The sequence below is a fragment of the Carlito syrichta genome, unplaced genomic scaffold (assembly GCF_000164805.1).
Source record: "Carlito syrichta isolate Samal-C Ts95f unplaced genomic scaffold, Tarsius_syrichta-2.0.1 Scaffold142937, whole genome shotgun sequence".
Lineage (NCBI taxonomy): Eukaryota > Metazoa > Chordata > Mammalia > Primates > Tarsiidae > Carlito > Carlito syrichta.
This window is the reverse complement of record NW_007087033.1, coordinates 89,322-106,283: the sequence shown is the minus strand read 5'-3', so window position 1 is coordinate 106,283 and position 16,962 is coordinate 89,322. Positions and strand designations below refer to the sequence as shown.

At 52.7% G+C, this 16,962-nt stretch overlaps 2 protein-coding genes across 2 annotated transcripts in view; one reads left to right on the top strand and one right to left on the bottom strand.

Moving 5' to 3' along the window:
• FANCA (Fanconi anemia complementation group A) overlaps nucleotides 1-3,166 on the top strand; it is a 71,184-nt gene extending 68,018 nt beyond the window's left edge. Inside the window, exons 38-43 of the mRNA XM_008050038.1 lie at nucleotides 875-937; nucleotides 1,565-1,670; nucleotides 2,122-2,197; nucleotides 2,368-2,521; nucleotides 2,644-2,736; nucleotides 2,960-3,166. Coding sequence (XP_008048229.1) covers nucleotides 875-937; nucleotides 1,565-1,670; nucleotides 2,122-2,197; nucleotides 2,368-2,521; nucleotides 2,644-2,736; nucleotides 2,960-3,067 — 600 coding nt within the window. The 3' untranslated portion in view covers nucleotides 3,068-3,166. The remainder of the gene's footprint in view (nucleotides 1-874; nucleotides 938-1,564; nucleotides 1,671-2,121; nucleotides 2,198-2,367; nucleotides 2,522-2,643; nucleotides 2,737-2,959) is intronic.
• Nucleotides 3,096-16,512, bottom strand: ZNF276 (zinc finger protein 276). Its single transcript, XM_008050039.2, has 10 exons — nucleotides 16,226-16,512; nucleotides 15,863-15,909; nucleotides 15,319-15,771; nucleotides 13,884-13,962; nucleotides 12,729-12,812; nucleotides 5,677-5,787; nucleotides 5,531-5,606; nucleotides 5,051-5,168; nucleotides 3,805-3,904; nucleotides 3,096-3,737 (listed from the first exon to the last, which is right to left on the bottom strand). Exons 1-10 carry the CDS (start codon nucleotides 16,498-16,500, stop codon nucleotides 3,467-3,469), a joined length of 1,614 nt encoding a protein of 537 aa, XP_008048230.1. The 5' UTR covers nucleotides 16,501-16,512; the 3' UTR covers nucleotides 3,096-3,466.
• Nucleotides 16,513-16,962: the final 450 nt, after the last annotated feature.

The window sequence follows — 16,962 nt, the reverse complement described above, 5'->3', positions numbered from 1 at the left end:
TGGCCAAGGATACCCAGTAACTCGGTTCTTGTTCCCATCACTTCCTCTAGTAATTTTTAGCTGTTTAAAGACAAATATAATATGATCCGGAAATAATTCTCAAGTAAGCTATCTCTTTAAAAGTGGTTGGAGGTCGAGCTCAATGGCTCAGCCTGTAATCCCAGCACTTTGGGAGGGTGAGACAAGTGGATTTCCTGAGCTCGTGGGTTCAAGACCAGCCCAGGCAACTTGGTGAGACCTCGTCTCTACAGTAAAAAATTTAATAAATAGCTGGGCATGGTAGCATGCGTCTGTAGTTCCGGCTACCCGGAAGATTGAAATGGAAGGATCGCGGGAGCCCATAAGTTCGACACTGGGGTAGCCATGAGTGTACGTGCCACTGCACTCCAGCCTGGGCAAAGGAGTGAGACTCCAACTCAAAAAAAAAAGAAAGTGGTTGGAAACTGGGTGCAGTGGCTCATGCCTATAATCCTAGCAGTTTGGGAGGCCGAGGTGAGAGGATTGCCTGAGTCTGCGGGTTCAAGAGCAGCCTGGGCAACTTGGCAAGACCTCATTTCTACAATAAATTTTTAAAAAATTAGCTGGGCATGGTGGCATGTGCCTGTAGTTCCAGCTACTTGGAAGGCTGAGGCAGAAGGATCGCTGGAGCCCAGCAGGTCGAGGCTATGGTGGCTGGGAGCGTGCCACTGCCCTTCAACCTGGGTGACAGAGTGAGACTCCAACTAAAAAACAAAGGCGTTTGGAAGTGTTTCCTTTCTTTCTGAGGTCCACTTAAAGGATCTATGCTCTAGCTATAGTAAATAGGGTGTGTTGGTCTTAGAATTACGGTGCACAGGCAATTTTAATGTAATAGATGCACATATTTTATTTGCAGCTGCTGGTTTTTCTTCTGTTTTTTTCCTTGATGGGCCTGATCTCGACACATCTGACCCCACATGTAAGTCTCACCTTAAGAGTTAGGGGGCCACTCCCAGCATGGGCCAGGCAGCCAGTTCCAAGTCGGGTCTCTGGGTTGTGTGAGGAGTCCCTGTGTTTGCTGAAGTGTGAGCACTCCAGGCCATGAGCCTTTCTCCTGATGTCTTGGCATGGCCGCCTGTAGTCTGAGGGTCCTGGCCTTCCATCTGAGCCTTACCTGAGCCTCTTTTGTCCAGAGGCCTCAGTGACACCTTCTCTAGGTTGTCATCAGTTTTAAGACTGATTGAGCCGGGCTCGGTGGCTCAGCTTGTAATCCCGCGCCTTGGGAGGCTGAGGTGAGTGAATTGCCTGAGCCCGTGGGCTCGAGACCCGCCTGGGCAACTTGGCGAGACCTCATCTCTACAATAAATAAAAAAATTAGCCGGGTGTGGTAGTGCGCACCTGTAGTTCCAGCTACTTGGAAGGCTGAGGTGGAAGGATCGCCTGAACCCAGCAGGTTAAGGCTGTGGTGGCCATGAGCACGCCATTTCCCTCCAGCCTGGGCGACAGAGACGCCAACTAAAAAAAAAAAGGCTTATTGAGAGTTAGCGCCTTCTGTGCAGGGGCGCAGCACGTCGGCCATTCTCAGGGCTCTTCTTCTGGGTCACAGGGCACCTCGGACTCCCTGAAGGCTCTGGACATTTGCACTGAGATTCTCACATGTTTGGAGAAGAGGAGGATATGCTGGCTGGCACTCTTTCAATTGACGGAGAGTGGTAAGAAACCTCTGAGGGCCGGACAAGGCCGCCCTGTTCCCTGTGACCTGTCAGCATCAGTTGAGATGCCATGGCAGCTGTCATTCTCTAGAACTCTCTTCAGAAGCCACTTCCAAATGAAGGGTGAGCTCCCCTGGAGGCGCACTTACAACTTATCTTTTAAAGTTTATCTTCTTGCTGAGTTTATATACTTCATTTTGGTTGGGACAGATTCAGTACAAACTTGTTTAAAGCAATAGAATTTCCGGGAGCACTGGACCCCAGGGTGCCACAAGTCTGGGGCAGTAGTATCCACAGGCCTGTCACGGGGGGTCGGCCTGTTCACCCACCTCTGGTCTCCAGGCTGTGCTCCCCAGCAAGAGGGTATCATCCCCAAACAGCACATGCTGTCTCTCACTGCTAACGGGCAGAGGCATCCACAGAGCTAACTGAGCCTCCTCTTGTGTTGCAGACACTGGGCAGGGGAGACTCCTCCTTCGTGTGGCTCCAGACCAACACAGCAGGCTGCTGCCACTTGCCTTCTACAGGTACCTGCCCCCCGGGCTGGCTTTGTGTGGTTGGGGAAGGGGCAGTGTTCCCCCCGCCAGAGGGGAAGGGCGGCCTGTTCCTCTGCTCCACAGATGAGATGATGTTCTCGATGCAGACGCCTCGTACTTTTCCAGCATCTCAGCCATCTGTCATCATTCTCTACCTCTAGCCTTCTCTCCTACTTTAATGAAGATGCAGTCACTAGGGAAGAGGCCTTTCTGCGTGTCGCTGTTGACATGTACTTGAAGCTGGTCCAGCTCTTTGTGGCCGGAGAGACGAGTGCGGTGTCACCTCCGGCAGGCAGGGCCCAGGCTTATCTCCAGGTGAGCTCCCCAGCCTGAGGCTCCTGAGTGCTGAAGAGCATTCAGCAAAGCATGCAGGTGTGGGGCACACATCCTGTTTCAGAATGCCCTCCAACCCGTGACTCTGCCCATCTTCTCTCTAGGACAGCCCTGTAGAGTTGATAACAAAAGCTCGTCTTTTTCTGCTGCAATTAATACCTCGGTGCCCAAGAAAGAGCTTCTCAAACATGGCAGAGGTAATACCAAGACACTCACCTTGGGGCTGGCTTTCAACACCTAGATATGTGAGAATTCACAGCGTTCTGACTTTTGAGGTCACAGCTGCCAGGGCCATAAGCCAAAGGACTGGCAGTGTGTCTCAGCTGAGCCCAGCACCCTGCTATCCAAGGTCTGTGGGCACGGCTGGTACAGGTAGCTTGTCCAAGTGGCTGCAGGCTGAGCACATGTGTTTTCTCACAGTTGCTGGCTGACTGTGGGGACTGTGACCCGGAAGTGAGCACCGCCCTACTGAGCAGGCAGCAGGCTGTGTCCTCTACAGACCTGTACCAGGAACCCCATCTCTTCTGACTGGACCCGTGACGCACACCAGCCCGGCTCCTTTGTAAATAATTTATTATAAGCATAACATGGAGATCTTGTTGCACTAAAAAGTGGATTACAAACCTCCTCGATTGCTTTAGTGGGGAAAAGGAATCAACTGTCTATTGTCTGTGTGTGGCCCCGAGTTACTCAGTGTCTATAGGAAAATGAGCCGCTGGTCCCAGAGCAGGTAACAAGGGCTACATGGGCTGCACACCAAGCCCACCTTCACCACCATGGGAGGGCAACACCCTCCGGCCTGATGCAACTGCTGTGCCCGCGGGTGCTCTTCCAGGGAGAAGCAGAGCTGCGCTGTCGGGTGTGCTGTGAGGAGCCCCAGGTGACACCTGAGTTCAGGCTGCTGATGGTGCCTGACTCCTGCCATTCTCAAGTGGGTTCAGGCTTCACAGCCTGGCCTTCTGTGGTCCCAGAGGGGCTTGGTGGCCCAGGCGGTGGCTCCGCCTCCAGGGGCAAGACCTTGTCCTGGGTCTGTGTCAGCGGATGCACCATGGACATGTGCACGTTGAGGTTGTGGGCCTTCTCGAACCGTCGCCCACACTGGTCACACGCAAAGTCCAGCTCAGTCTCGGCCTTGTGCTTGGTCATGTGGTACTTGAGGGATGCCCGCTGCCTGCACTGGAACCCGCAGACCTCACACCTGGGGGACAGAGGCAGGTAAGACACCGGCACAGGCCACAGCCCCGGAAAGCCTAGCCCACACTCACTGCAAAGGCTTGGCTCCTGAGTGGCGCATCTGGTGGACGAGAAGGTGCTTCCGCTGCTTGAAGGTCTGTCCACACTCGTCACAGATGTAGTTCCGCACCTCTGAAAGAGCACGGTGGGAGAACAAGGGCACTGCTGTACTTGAGCCTCCTCATGGGAAAAGACATTTCAAGTATCCTAACCAGAGAAGCTGCTCAGTACATGGGGCACAATGAGGTATGCCCAAGCCAGGGGCCTTTGAGGGCCTGAATGTATTTATGGTGGAAAGACAGCCCTGACACAGAACAGTGGGTTCATAAGGCCTTCAAGTGGTGCTGTTGCTCTGCCAGGTACCTAGGTCTTTCCTTCATCAGCTTGTACACCTGAGGCCTGTTTCTAAAGGTAAACTTAAGTAGACATCCATTTACTTGACCACAGATTGTTAGAAGAAGCCAAGTCAATAAGGCTATCTAGGTATCAACTGTCAGCTACTGTTGTGTTCTAGAAGTCATCCCCATACGAAGCATCCACTGGAGCCCACAGACCTGCAAGTTTGCATCTATGTGGGTCCATACAGTTCAAACATATGCAACAAATCTTTTCCATGGGGAGGAATATTGAGTCAGGAGTGTGGACAGGGTGGAGCAGGAGGCAGCAGGTGCCTTGTGTAATTCTGCTTCCTAAAGTGGTGTTGGCCAGATCACATCTTTGCGGTTGAGGTGGCATCAGAAGATTGTGATGATTATACAATACGAACCCAAGGTTAGAATGTATACACAGAAAAACTCAGGAATAAGCCCCCAAGTGTGAATGGTGCTATTTATTGTGTGATGGAGTGGTGCTTACTATCTGTGCCTTTCGTATTTTTCACAATTTCTGCAATGCACGGTTACTTTTATAATCCAAGAAACATATTGTTATTCAAAAAGTAAACTTGCAAAAGGGCACCAGGATTTCTTAGCCAACGGTGTTGATGAACTGTCTAGATGCTGAAGAAATGGGGGATTCTGTGATTTACAAGGTGGGGGGTAGATTCACATGACACATGGCCACTACTTTCATCTACCTACAGGACCTAGGAGCAACTGAGGCCACGGGATACCAAGACATAGCCTCAGGTCTCCAGGAAGTGTGCCCACCATCAGCTATCTGGGTCTTGGTACAAGGCAGCCTCAGGGGTGGAGGTAGGGAGGCTGTAGGAATGGAAAGAGGGTATGGGCCTCTGGCTTTGTGCCTGGATCTGCCCTCCCAGTGTGGCCGCGCAGGCACCTGTGTGGATGAGCTTCACATGGCGCTGCAGGTATCGGTCGATCATGAACACCTTGTTGCAGCCAGGGTGGGGACAGGGCCTCTCTCGGACCTCCTCATGGTGCTCCTTGATGTGCTTCTGTGGGAGGGACCCAGCGAGAGACTCAGTGGCCCTCCAGGACAAAGGGCCACTGGGCCAAGCAGAGCATTCCACCTCCCATGTATCCCCTTGATGCCCTCAGCAGGGAGGGCTGACCCTCTGGCAGGAAGACAGATCTGGCTATTCCTCATTCCACTGGCTCCTTCACAGCTTTACTCCAGGACACCTGTGGACCCATGGGGCATCTACAGTGGGAGCCTCGTCCTCTAGCTTCCCCCAGCCTCAAGTCTCCACTAGCCTAGGTCACACAAGTCTGCCCGGCTCTGCAGAAGCCCCCTGATGCCTCCCCCTGGTTCACACTGACACCTGTCACGCCTCAGTCAGGTGCACCTGCTCCTCACCTTCATGCCATCAGCCCCTCGGTACACGGCTGTGCAGCCCTGGTAAGGACACTTGTAGATGGTGGGAAGCTCCTCCCTGCAATGCAGAGCACATGTGGAGGCTCGGCCCCAACGGGCAGGGAGGCCCCACACTCCAGCCCTCTCACCTCTCACAACGGATCTTTTTCTTCCATCCGGGTTTGGGCCCAGGTTTCTTCCGAATTTTTGGTTCTTCAGATTTCTTGGCTTCTTTGCTTTCACTCTTCTTACCAGAGACTCTGAAAATAAAGATATGCTGGGACTCAGTGATGTTTCTGATCGCTACCGCAAATACTTCTTGTCTCTCTTCAAACATGAAAGACATGGTTTTTCTCAAGTTACCATGACCGAGCTGCTTCTGCATTCACTGGCTGGCCCTCAAATCTACCCACAGCCACCAAAGCCACAAATCTGGGAAGAGGCCTGGGACCTGACACATCAGGAAGGGACACAGCCCAGGGAGGAGGGCAGAGCATGACCCACACTGGTCACGGGGTGGGTTCTCTGAATGAAGCTTTCCTTCCATCCTAAGCGTCAAAAGCGAAAACTGGAGACATCACAGAAGATGGTACAATCGGGACATGTAGGGGCCAAATCCTTCACCAAAACCTCATGACAGAAAAAGCTCAGAATCCACTATCATGGGACTCACAACAACCAGGCAGAGCTTGAGAAGCGCCTTGGCTGCAGCGAGACCCACCTGTGTTCTTAGAGCAGCTGCTGGGGCCAGGGCAGTGGGGACCCTGTCCCCCAAAACCTGGGGACGGTACAATACAGCTGGTCCATCAGGCTAAGGGACCAGCACAGATGCAGCAGACCCCCGTGTCCATCAGAAGACTCAGAGACAGAGACTTGCTTCCTTTTTGGATCCAGACATTTCAGGAAATCTCTGTTGGGAATAGAAGGCAACTTCCTTACCATGTTAAAGTCCCTATGTGAAAACCCAACAGCAGACATCACACTTGGGGGTGGAAGACTGAAAGCTCTTCCTCTAAGACCAAAAATAAGACACAGGTGTCCACCCTCACCACCGTTAGCATGGAACTGGAGGCCCCACCCAAATCCAAATGGGCAAGAAAAGGAAAAATTGGGAAAGAAAAATGATCTCTGCCTGAGCGCAGTGGCTCAAGCCTGTAATCCCAACACTTTGGGAGGCCAAGGTGAGAGGATTGCCTAAACCCAGGGGTTCGAGACCAGCCTGGACAACTTGGCGAGACCTCATCTCTACAACAAATCAAAAAATTAGCCAGGCTGGGCTCAGTGGCTCAGCCTGTAATCCCGCCCCTTTGGGAGGCTGAGGTGAGTGGATTGCCTGAGCCTGCGGGTTCGAGACCCGCCTGGGCAGGCGAGACCTCATCTCTACAATAAATCAAAAAACCAGCCGGGCGTGGTAGCGCATGCCTGTAATTCCGACTACTTGGAAGGCTGAGGCGGAAGGATTGCCGGAGCCCAGCAGGCGAGGCTGCGGTGGCCGGGAGCGGCCACTGCACTCCAGTCTGGGTGACAGAGTGAGACTCCAACTCAAAAAAAAAAAAAAAAAATTAGCCACATGTGGTAGCACCTGCCTGTAGTTCCAGCTACTTGGAAGGATGAGGTAGAAGGATCGCCTGAGCCCAGCAGGTTAAGACTACAGTGGCCATGAGCGTGGCACTGCACTCCTGTCTGGGCGACAGAGTGAGACACTGACTCAAAAGAAAAAAAGGAAAAAAATAATCTCTATTTACAGATGACATAGTCTTACAATAGAAAACCACAAGGACACAAACACAAAATGATCTCAGCAAAGTTGCAGGGTACAAAATCCATATTAAAAAGCCAATTATTTTCTTATTTATGAGTTGGAGTCTCACTTCTTTGCCCAGGCTGGAGTGCAGTGGCACGCACGCACATGGCCATCCCAGTGTCGACCTTCTGAGTTCCAGTGATCCTCCCGCCTCAGCCTTCCGAGTAGCCAGAATTACAGATGCGCACTACCACGCCCGGGTATTTATTATTTTATTGTAGAGGCAAGGTCTCGCCAGGCTGCCTGGGTTGGTCTCGAACCTGTGGGCTCAGACAATCCACTCGCCTTGGCCTCCCAAAATGTTGGGATTACAGGCTGAGCCACCAAGCCCGGTCTCAGTTATATTTCTAAATACTACTGATGAACAATTCAAAAAGGAAATAGAGAATAGGCTGGGCACGGTGACTCACGTCTGTAATCCCAGCACTTTGGGAGGCCAAGGTGAGGGGATCGCCTGAGCCCACGGGTTCGAGAACTCCTGGGCAACTTGGCAAGACCTCATCTCTACAATAAATAAAAAAATGAGCTGGGTGTGGTAGTGCACGCCTGCAGTTCAGCTACTTGGAAGGCTGAGGTGGAAGGATCGCCTAAGCCTAACATGTCAACACTGGGGTGGCCGTGAGTGTGCCACTGTACCCCAGCCTGGGCAACAAAGTGAGACTCCAACAAAACAAAAACTCCTTTATAATGCCATCAAAAAGAATAATTTATACTAAGGAATAAATTTAACCAAGATAGAAGACTTGTACACTGAAATCTACAGAACATTGCCCCCCAAAAATAGGCACAATGGAAAGATACCCCATTTATATTTAGAATGTTTCTACAATCCATTAATAAGAACTAGTATTGTTAAGATGACAATACTTCTACAGATTCATCCCCATCCCTGTCAAAATCCCAGCCCCCAGTCAGAGTTTTGTTTTTGCTTTTTTTTTTTCTTTTTGGTAGAGGTGAAAAAACCCATTTTGTGTGTGTGTGTGTGTCTTGGAGTTTTGCCCAGGATGGAATACAGTGGCACAATCACTGCAGCCTCAACATCCTGGGCTCAGGCAATCCTTCTGTCTTAGCCTCCTGTGTGGCTGAGATTACAGCTACTAAAAATTAAAAAAATTTTTTGGCCAGGCGTGGTGGCTCAGCCTATAAGCCCAGCACTTTGGGAGGCCAAGGTGAGAGGATTGCCTGAACCTGCAAGTTCGAGACCAGCCTGGGCAACTTGGTGAGACCTCATCTCTACAATAAATCACAGAAACTAGCCATATGTGGTAGCATGCGTCTGCAGTTCCAGCTACTTGGAAGGCTGAGGGGGAAGGATCACCTAAGACCACCAGGTGGAAGCCGCAGTGGCCATGAGTGTGCCGCAGCACTCCAGCCTGGGCGACAAGAGAGAGACTCCAACTCAAAAAAAAAAAATTTTTTTTTGTAGAGATGAGGTGTCACTATGTTGCCTAGGCTGCTCTGGAACTCCTAGATTCAAGCAATCCTCCCCCCTTGGCCTCCCCAAAGTGCTAGAATTACAGGTGAAGGCCACGTACCCAGCCTTCCCATCCTAAATTTAACATAGAATTTCAAGGCACACTGAATAGTCAAGACAAATCTGAAAAACAATGTTGGAAGACTCAAACTTTCTGTTTCCCAAACTAACTACAAAGCTACACTAATCAAAACTGTGTCACTGGCATAAGGATAGACATACAGACAAATCAAACAGAACTGAGACCACTAACTCTCACGTATGACCTACTGATTTTCAACAAGGGTGCAAAGACCATTCAATGGGGCAAAATGTTCTCTTCCACAAATGGTACTGGGACACCTGGGTATACACATGCAAAAGAATGAAGTTGGACCCTATCTCACAGCAGACAAAAATGAACACAAATGGACCATGACCTAAATCTAAAAGCTAAAATTATAAAACTCTTAGAAGAAAGCAGGGACAGACCAGCCTGGGCAACTTGGTGAGACCTCGTCTCTACAATAAGTCACAAAAAAACTAGACAGGCATGGTGGCCTGTACTTAGAAGGCTGAAGTGGAAGGATCACCTAAACCCAGAAGATCAAGGCTGCGATGGCCGAGAGCATGCCGCTGCACTCCAGTCTGGATGACTAGCGTGAAACTTCAACTCAAAAAAAAAAAAAGAAAGAAAGCAGGGACAGGCCAGATACAGTGGCTCATTCATAGTGCTTTGGGAGGCGAAGGCAGGAGGATCACTTAAGACCACCCCGGATAACGTAATGAGATGCCATCACTATAAAACATAAAATTTATCTGGGCATGTCTACAAAAAAATTATAAAAATTTAGCTGGGCATAGTAGTACATGCTTATAGTCTCAGCTACTTGGAAGGCTGAGACAGAAGGAGTGAGTTCAAGGAGTTCAAGGCCGCGGTGAGCCATGATCATGCCACTGTACTCCAGCCTGGGCAACAGAGTGAGACCCTGATTCAAAAAAAAAAAACCACACACACAAAATGGGCAAATGGTCATGACTGTGAGTTTAGAAATAGTTCCTTAAATATGACACCAAAAGCTCAGATAACAAAAGTAAAAATTGGTAAATGAATTTTATCAAAATTTAAAGATATGTGCATCTAAGGACACAATCAAGAGAGTGTAAAGACACCCACAGAATTCGAGAAAATACCTGTAAGTCATATACCACAGCTATCAGGGCGTAATATCCAGAACACATACAGAACTCCTATAAGAGCATAAAGCCAACCCAATTAAATGAGCAAGGCAACCCCTTCGGGTCCCCTCCCACTGTGGGAGCTTTTCTATCCTGTCAAATCCTGATTTCTCAAAAAAAAAAAAAAAAGAGCAAAGACAGGTTCAGTGGCTCAGCCTGTAATCCCAGCATTTTGGGAGGCTAAGGTGAGTGGATTGCTAGAGCCCACGGGTTCAAGACCAGCCCAGGCAACTTGACGAGACTTTGTTTCTACAATTAAAAAAAAGTTAGCTGAGTATGGTAGTGCACACCTGTAGTTCCAGCTACTTGGAAGGCTGAGGCAGAAGGATCGCTGGAGCCCAGCAGGTCGATGTTGGGGTGGCTGTGAGAGTGGCACTGCACTCCAGCCTGGGCGACATATTGAGACTCCAACTCAAAAAAAAAAATGAGGAAAGGGACCAGGCACAGTGTCTCACATTCATAGTCACAGTGCTTTAGGAGGCCGAGGCAGGAGGATCACTTAAACCCACGAGTTCACGACCAGCCTTCTCTATAAAAAATTATTTGGAAGCCGGGCTCGGTGGCTCCGCCTGTAATCCCGTGCCTTTGGGAGGCTGAGGTGAGTGGATTGCCTGAGCCTGCGGGTTCGAGACCCACCTGGGCAAATTGGCGAGACCTCATCTCTACAATACATCAAAAATCAGTCGGGCGTGGTAGCACGCAACTGTAATTCCGGCTACTCAGAAGGCTGAGGCGGAAGGATTGCTGGAGCCCAGCAGGTCGAGGCGCGGTGGCCAGGAACGGCCACTGCACTCCAGTCTAGGCGACAGAGTGAGACTCCCACTCAAAAAAAAAAAATTATTTGGGCCCACCTCCAAGCCCCACCCTCCCTAGTCACCTATCTTGCCCCAAGGGACTTTTTCTTTGTTTCCCAGATGAAAAAAGTCCTCAAAGGGAAACATTTTGCTAATGTGGAAGAGGTGAAACAAAAAATGGCAGAAGCACTAAAAGACATCAAAATTGATGAGTTAGAACACTGTTCTAAACAGTGGAAAAGGTGTCTCGATAGGTGTATTACATCAGAAGGAGAATCTTTTGAAGGTGACTGAAGTTTAAACATGCAAGAATGCACGATTTTTATAAACAAATTCTAGGGTTTTTGGGTTCCCCCCTTGTATCTCACATATCCCTGTTCCAAAGTACATATTTGTTTGATTCCTGGGGTCCCAAAGGGACCAGTGATGCACTACAAGTGTGCTGTCCCATCGTCCTCTGAGCCTGCCTCTATCTGGAGAAAGGGCCCACCTGTCCCCTCCTATCCCGGTCCCCAGCATTCCCCACACCAGCGACCCCAGACCTTCTGGGCAGTGAGACAGAGAGATGCGAACTCTGGGCTGTGACCTGGGATTCAAACTCAGCCTGGGAAGGTCACTTCACAGGGAGTGGGGCTCCCCCCAGCCATGGTTCCTGGGAACAGATCTGAAGGCAGGGACTCCTGACAATTCCCTCTTGGCCCCGGGTCAGCATGCTGTCCACCCTGAGGCTTGCTGGAGCACTTCTGGCTCAGCCCTGCATTCTGATTTTGATCTATTCCCATGTCTCCTGCTCTCCTCCTCCTGCTTCTCTTTTCAGAACTTAAACGAAAAAAGGAAGTCAAGTTTACTTCTCAGCCCTTGCAGGATTTTCTTCCTGTGAGGCTCAGAGCTGCTTACTCTTTGGGTTTTCGTTCTGGATTGTGAAATGCTCAAGGACAATGACCAAATCGGTCATCATGTTTTGGGTATTCCTAGGCACAGGGCTGCAAGCAGAGTAAAACAAGTCAAAACCAGCCCTCCTGCCAGGACCCAACATTCTGAGGAGAGAAAACAAATCCCTAAAAGAGGAAGGTCAAAGCAAGGTCTTAGAATTGACACAGAAAGGAAGTGGACCATGGCTGCCCAGCCATGGAAGTCAGTGCCCAACTCCAAGTTGAGGGAGAGAACAGGACTCTGTCCCTGGGCCTCCGAGGACATGTGGCCCAGGAAGGAGAAACAGCATAGGGAAGGTTTTCCAGGAGGACACCACATGATGTGAGCCAGGAGCAGACTGGTGGAAGGAACCAGTGAGGAACTCCCTGGAACAAGGCTGGGGCTTGTCAATAGGGCTCCCTGACACCCATGCTGTCTGCCGTGATGTCCCAGGCACCAAAACTGTTAAGTTAAAACACTGTTTTGAGCAGTGGAAAAGGTGTCTCAATAGATGTGTTGCATCAGGTGGAGAGTCCTTTGAAGGTGACTTAAGTTTAAACGTGTAAGAATAAGTCCATAATTTTTATAAATAAATTCCCAGCTTTGGGGGTACCCACCCCCAGCCTGTTAGCCACCTTACAGCACCCAGACCAGGTCCCAGTTCCACACCACCAGGAAGAGACATGACATGCAGCCAAGAGGACCCTCTTCTCATCTGGCCCCTGGCCCCTCGACTGGTCTCCAGGAAAAGGCATGACGGGCAACTGAGAGGAACCCCTTCTCATCTGGCCCTCAGCCCCCCTCAACTGGTCCCCTGGCTTAGGCTCAGAAGCCACATTTCACTGGGCCAGACCAGGCCTGATGTGAATCAGTTAGCTGAGGGAGGCAGAGCAGGGGCTGTGAGCTTGGCCTCTGGGTCCTGGCACAGATGCAGGGGTCCATGTCACCCAGGTATGTCTCTGCCAGACCTAGGCACTCGCAGCCAGGCTGAACACTTACTTCCTTTCTGGGTAAGGCTCAAAGGACTCGTCTGAAGACTGGGCATTATGCTTCTTGTCGTTTTCATCTTCACTCAGGAAGTCTCTAGGAATCAAGAAGAAACCTTCAGCAAAGCCTGGGGCTGGGCAGGCGACAGCTGACACAACTTCCTATCTAGAGACACAAACAGGTGTCCACGTCCCATGTGTTGATTCTCCCAAAAATGTCTCAAGAAGCCTCCAATTCCCCTTCCTCACAGAAAGGGCAAGCCAGGCTCACAGCTACAGTGCCCACAGGCCATGTCCTCCCATAGAGCTCTTCCATAGGGCAGAAGGGTGTGGAGATGCTCACAGGTGGGACTCCTGTGAGCAGTCTCTGAGAAGCGCCCACCTCGCCCCTCCAACTGTGAGCACCTGTGCAGCTGACAGCGGATCAGCCACTTGAGAGTTCGTAAAGGCAAAAAAAAAAGACACCCGTGACCTTTACCCTAAAACATAAGCCTCTATTTAGTCTTCCGCTGTCCCAGACAGCCTCAGACCACACCTGGTGTCCCTGGGCACCTGAGCTATTTCATGCCTGGGCACCCTGCTGCAGTTCACCAAAAACTGGGCTGTCCTCCTCAGGACGAGGTGTATCTGCATTGTGGCCAAGGGTGCCAGGGTGTGAATACCGTCCAGCACACAGCCACCCTTGCTGTCTCTCGGCTCAGAGGTGGGGGTGGATAAAGGAACCCAGAGACCCCAATGGTGTCCCCTCCAAGACAGGTCCATCCTCCACCACCTCCTCAGGACACCACCTCCTCAGGAGCCTCTGCCTCAGGGGACAACATCCTGATACAGCGCTAGAATCCTCGGGCACAGGAACCCTGGGGCTGGCTGAGAACTAAGGCCCGAGAGGAGGAGCAGCCAAGCACCCAGCCTCAGACAGGTGGGGCCACACGACCTTCGCTTGCTCCAGGTAAAGCAGCACAACGCTCCTCTGTAGCTCTGCCTCAGGCCTGCTACCCCCCAGCACCCAGGAACCCCCAACAGGGATAAGCAGCCTCGGAAGCCCCCTAGACTCCCCACCCCAAGTAGAGGAGCGTCCCAACAGAGCATGGGCAGCAGGCCCCTAGAAAGGCTGAGTTTGGTTTGTGAAGGAGAAACGTTAGGCTGTTTAAACCCACTCTTCTCTCACCCCTCAGAAAGGTCACTGAACTCGTCTTTTACCCGATCATCCGAGGGTGAAGATGGAAACTGCCTCTCACCCAACTGCCCTGAGAAACAAAGAACAAGGCTCCTGTTACCACACTGAGTAAGGAGCAGGTCCCCGCCTACAAGGAGGCACCACCCTGCCTAACAAGAGCCCTCTTTGCCGGGAGCCTGGGGCCTTTTAACTTCAAATGCCAACCAACTCTGGACCCCATCCCCCACAAGGTCCTGAACAGGCACAGGCAGCACCAAGGACACGTCGAGACATTTAAAAAGCTATTGCTCTCAAAGTACTGCACACATAGTATAAAAAACCCAAGCAGTTCCAAGACGTGACACTGGTGATTCTGTTTCACACTGAGGTCCCCAAGCTGCATGGACTCACGTGTCCAACTGCGTCTGGCTGAGCCATCAGGATAGCTGTGTTTTTGTTTGTTTTTCAGTCAGAGTCCCGCTCTGTTGCCCAGGCAGGAGTGCAGTAGCATGCTCACAGCCACTGCAGCCTCAACCTGCCGGGCTCAGGGGATCCTTTCACCTCAGCCTTCCAAGTAGCTGGAACTACAGGTGCGTGCCACCACGCCCAGCTAATTTTTTGATTTATTGTAGACACGAGGTCTCACCACATTGCCCAGGCTGGTCTCAAACCCCTGAGCTCTCACCTCTGCCTCCCAAAGTGCTGGGATTACAGGCTGAGCTATCGCACCCAGCTAGCCAAGCTTTTATAAAGTTCCACTGAGGGCTTGCCAGGGGGTGCCAAGTGCCCATGTGCACAGTGTACATTCACACAAGGACAGGACACTGGCCCTGGCCTCCTAACACCACATCCACAAGCAACTGTACCCACCTATGGTGCTGTGGGCTCTGGGCCCCAAACAAGGGCCCTGTGTTTCCCCTTGGCCTATCAGCAGAAGAGGCCTGTCCACACTGGCCCACATGAGTGTGTCACTGGGCTGCTGGCTGAGGACCAAGGAATGACATGCAGCTGGCCCAGAGCAGCCGCCGCAGAGGCAACAGCTGTTCTCTTCCCCCATATCCAAGAAAACAAGGACCCCATTCTCTCTCCCTCAGTCCCCGCAGCCGCGGCCCACAAGAACAGCCAGAGCCCTTGGCCCCAAGAACAAGGTCAGAGAAATGCTAGATGCCCTAGCGTGTCTCTAGAGGAACTGCTGAGAAAGGAACTGCTGAGAAAGGGCCTGCTGGTGGACCAAGAAGCTGAGACTGGCAGCCCTCCCTGATATGGCAGGCAGCTGCAGAACCCTGTGAGGAAGCCCTTAGCCCGGCTGCCACGTCCTGTCCACCAGTTCGCTTCCCACCACACCCTGACCACCACCCAGATGGGGGAGATGGCCCTTTCTGCTATAAACGCTGCCTGCTCAGGAACACAGAAACCTGGTCCAGCACAGGCCAGAAGTCCCTCCTACCTGGAGCCCCGCTGAGGGGCAGACTTGGCTGTGGTGGGGAGCCTGGCCCAGGCCCCACAGCGTTGCCATCTGGAGGAGACTGGACCACATCAGTGCTGGACAGGGTCTTGGTCTCAGCCCCAACTGCGGTCCCTGTTCCTCTGCCCTGGGAGATCTGAGAGGCAGCCCCAGTGGGGTTGGACCCTTGGTTCTGGGTGAGCCATGGTGCTGTCTCCTTGTCCCAGGCCCGCTTGACGGCCACTGCGCTGTCCAGTAAGAGGGCCCTGCAGCTGGAGCTGGCGTCCATGGTGTAGTCGTGGCCCTGGTCGCAGCCCCACACAGCCTGGATGATGCCACAATACTCGGAGGACAGTGTCCTCTGCAGGCTGGGCAGGGCCCTGCAGCCGGCTGCGTGTCCGTGCACCCACCCCACCAAGCCATGCAGGCACTGGGGGCTTGAAGTGATCAGCTCCACTGAGGAGAGTCAACAGAGACATCAGCCCCACGGCCTATCAGCCCCCGGCCCAACCTCACAAGCCCACCCTCACACCAGGAGCAGACTCACCCAGACATGCTCCCTCCTCGGTCTCTGCAAGGGGCTGGGCACCGACCCTGCAAAGCATCAGTGCAGCCATGAGCAGGAGCAGCCCTGGCTCACAGCAGTCCTTGCCCAGAGCCTCTCAAGGTCACGAGCCTCACCAGCCATCTCCAGTCAGAACCCTTTCCTGGGGATCCCCATCCCTTTTCCAAGGGGTGCCCCTCACCCCGTTCCTCCTTGCTCCCCACAGTCCGGTGGTGGCTCCCGCTGAGTTGGGCACAGCCTATTCACCCTACCCACAGGCTCCTGAGACATCCCCTGGCCCCCGCAGCACCCAGCACGCAGGGGGTTGAGGCGCTGAACATGCCCTGACAAATGGTGGGTGCCTACTTCGCACAAGGCTTCAGAAGTCCAGTTGGGACGACGTTGACCCTCTGCAGGAAAGACCTGAGGAGGCTGTGGCACTGGTAGAATTGGGCGTGGCAGCTCTTGCAGACAAACTGAGACAAAGCTGGGTCCTGGCAGACTGCCACCCCCAGCAGGCGCTGGAAGTCCCTGATGAAGACATGCTCCCCTGGGGATGACCTCTCCCCGGGCGCCTCGTCAGAGATGCTGCGCAGACTCCTGGAGGAGAACTTCCCATGGCAGAGGCGGCAGTGCCCCATGGCAAAAGCCCGGCCTGCTCCTGGGCAGAGCGAGGAAGTGTCAGCCGCCGGCCAGGGCACTGCACGCGTGACTCGGTTCAGAGGAGACCAGCACTGCCAGCCAGCCTCCAGCAGCACACTCTCGGGGCTCCCCAGACACGCCCAGGCAGCTTCGGGAAGGGACCCAGGGAGGCTGCTGGTCCCAGAAACCACCCAGAGGACGCTGAGGCCCCGTCACGGAGCCTCCAGTGGAGCCCGAATCTCCCTCCCTCATCCCGAGGCCAGAGGGAAGGCGATGCGTCCAGGCCGAGTCCTCGGGGACACAGCTGGGCCTCCTACCCCGGGAAGAAGCCAAGGCGCGGAAGGAGCAAGGCACCCGCGACGCTTAGAGGAGCCACCTGCCAGCCGCTCGGCTCTCGCCCTGCCCTGGGCCGGCTCAACCCGGGAACACCGAGTCTCGGGGTGGGGCGATCATCCCGGGTT

What these genes read in the sequence shown, in the direction of transcription:
- ZNF276 (XM_008050039.2), bottom strand. Translation starts at nt 16,500, where the DNA reads ATGGGGCACTGCCGCCTCTGCCATGGGAAGTTCTCCTCCAGGAGTCTG. An exon ending in GCCCCTCAGCGGGGCTCCAG is followed by an intron (nt 13,963 to 15,318) that starts GTAGGAGGGACT and finishes TTTGTTTCTCAG; the next exon opens with GGCAGTTGGGTGAGAGGCAG. An exon ending in TTCAGTGACCTTTCTGAGGG is followed by an intron (nt 12,813 to 13,883) that starts GTGAGAGAAGAG and finishes CTTGATTCCTAG; the next exon opens with AGACTTCCTGAGTGAAGATG.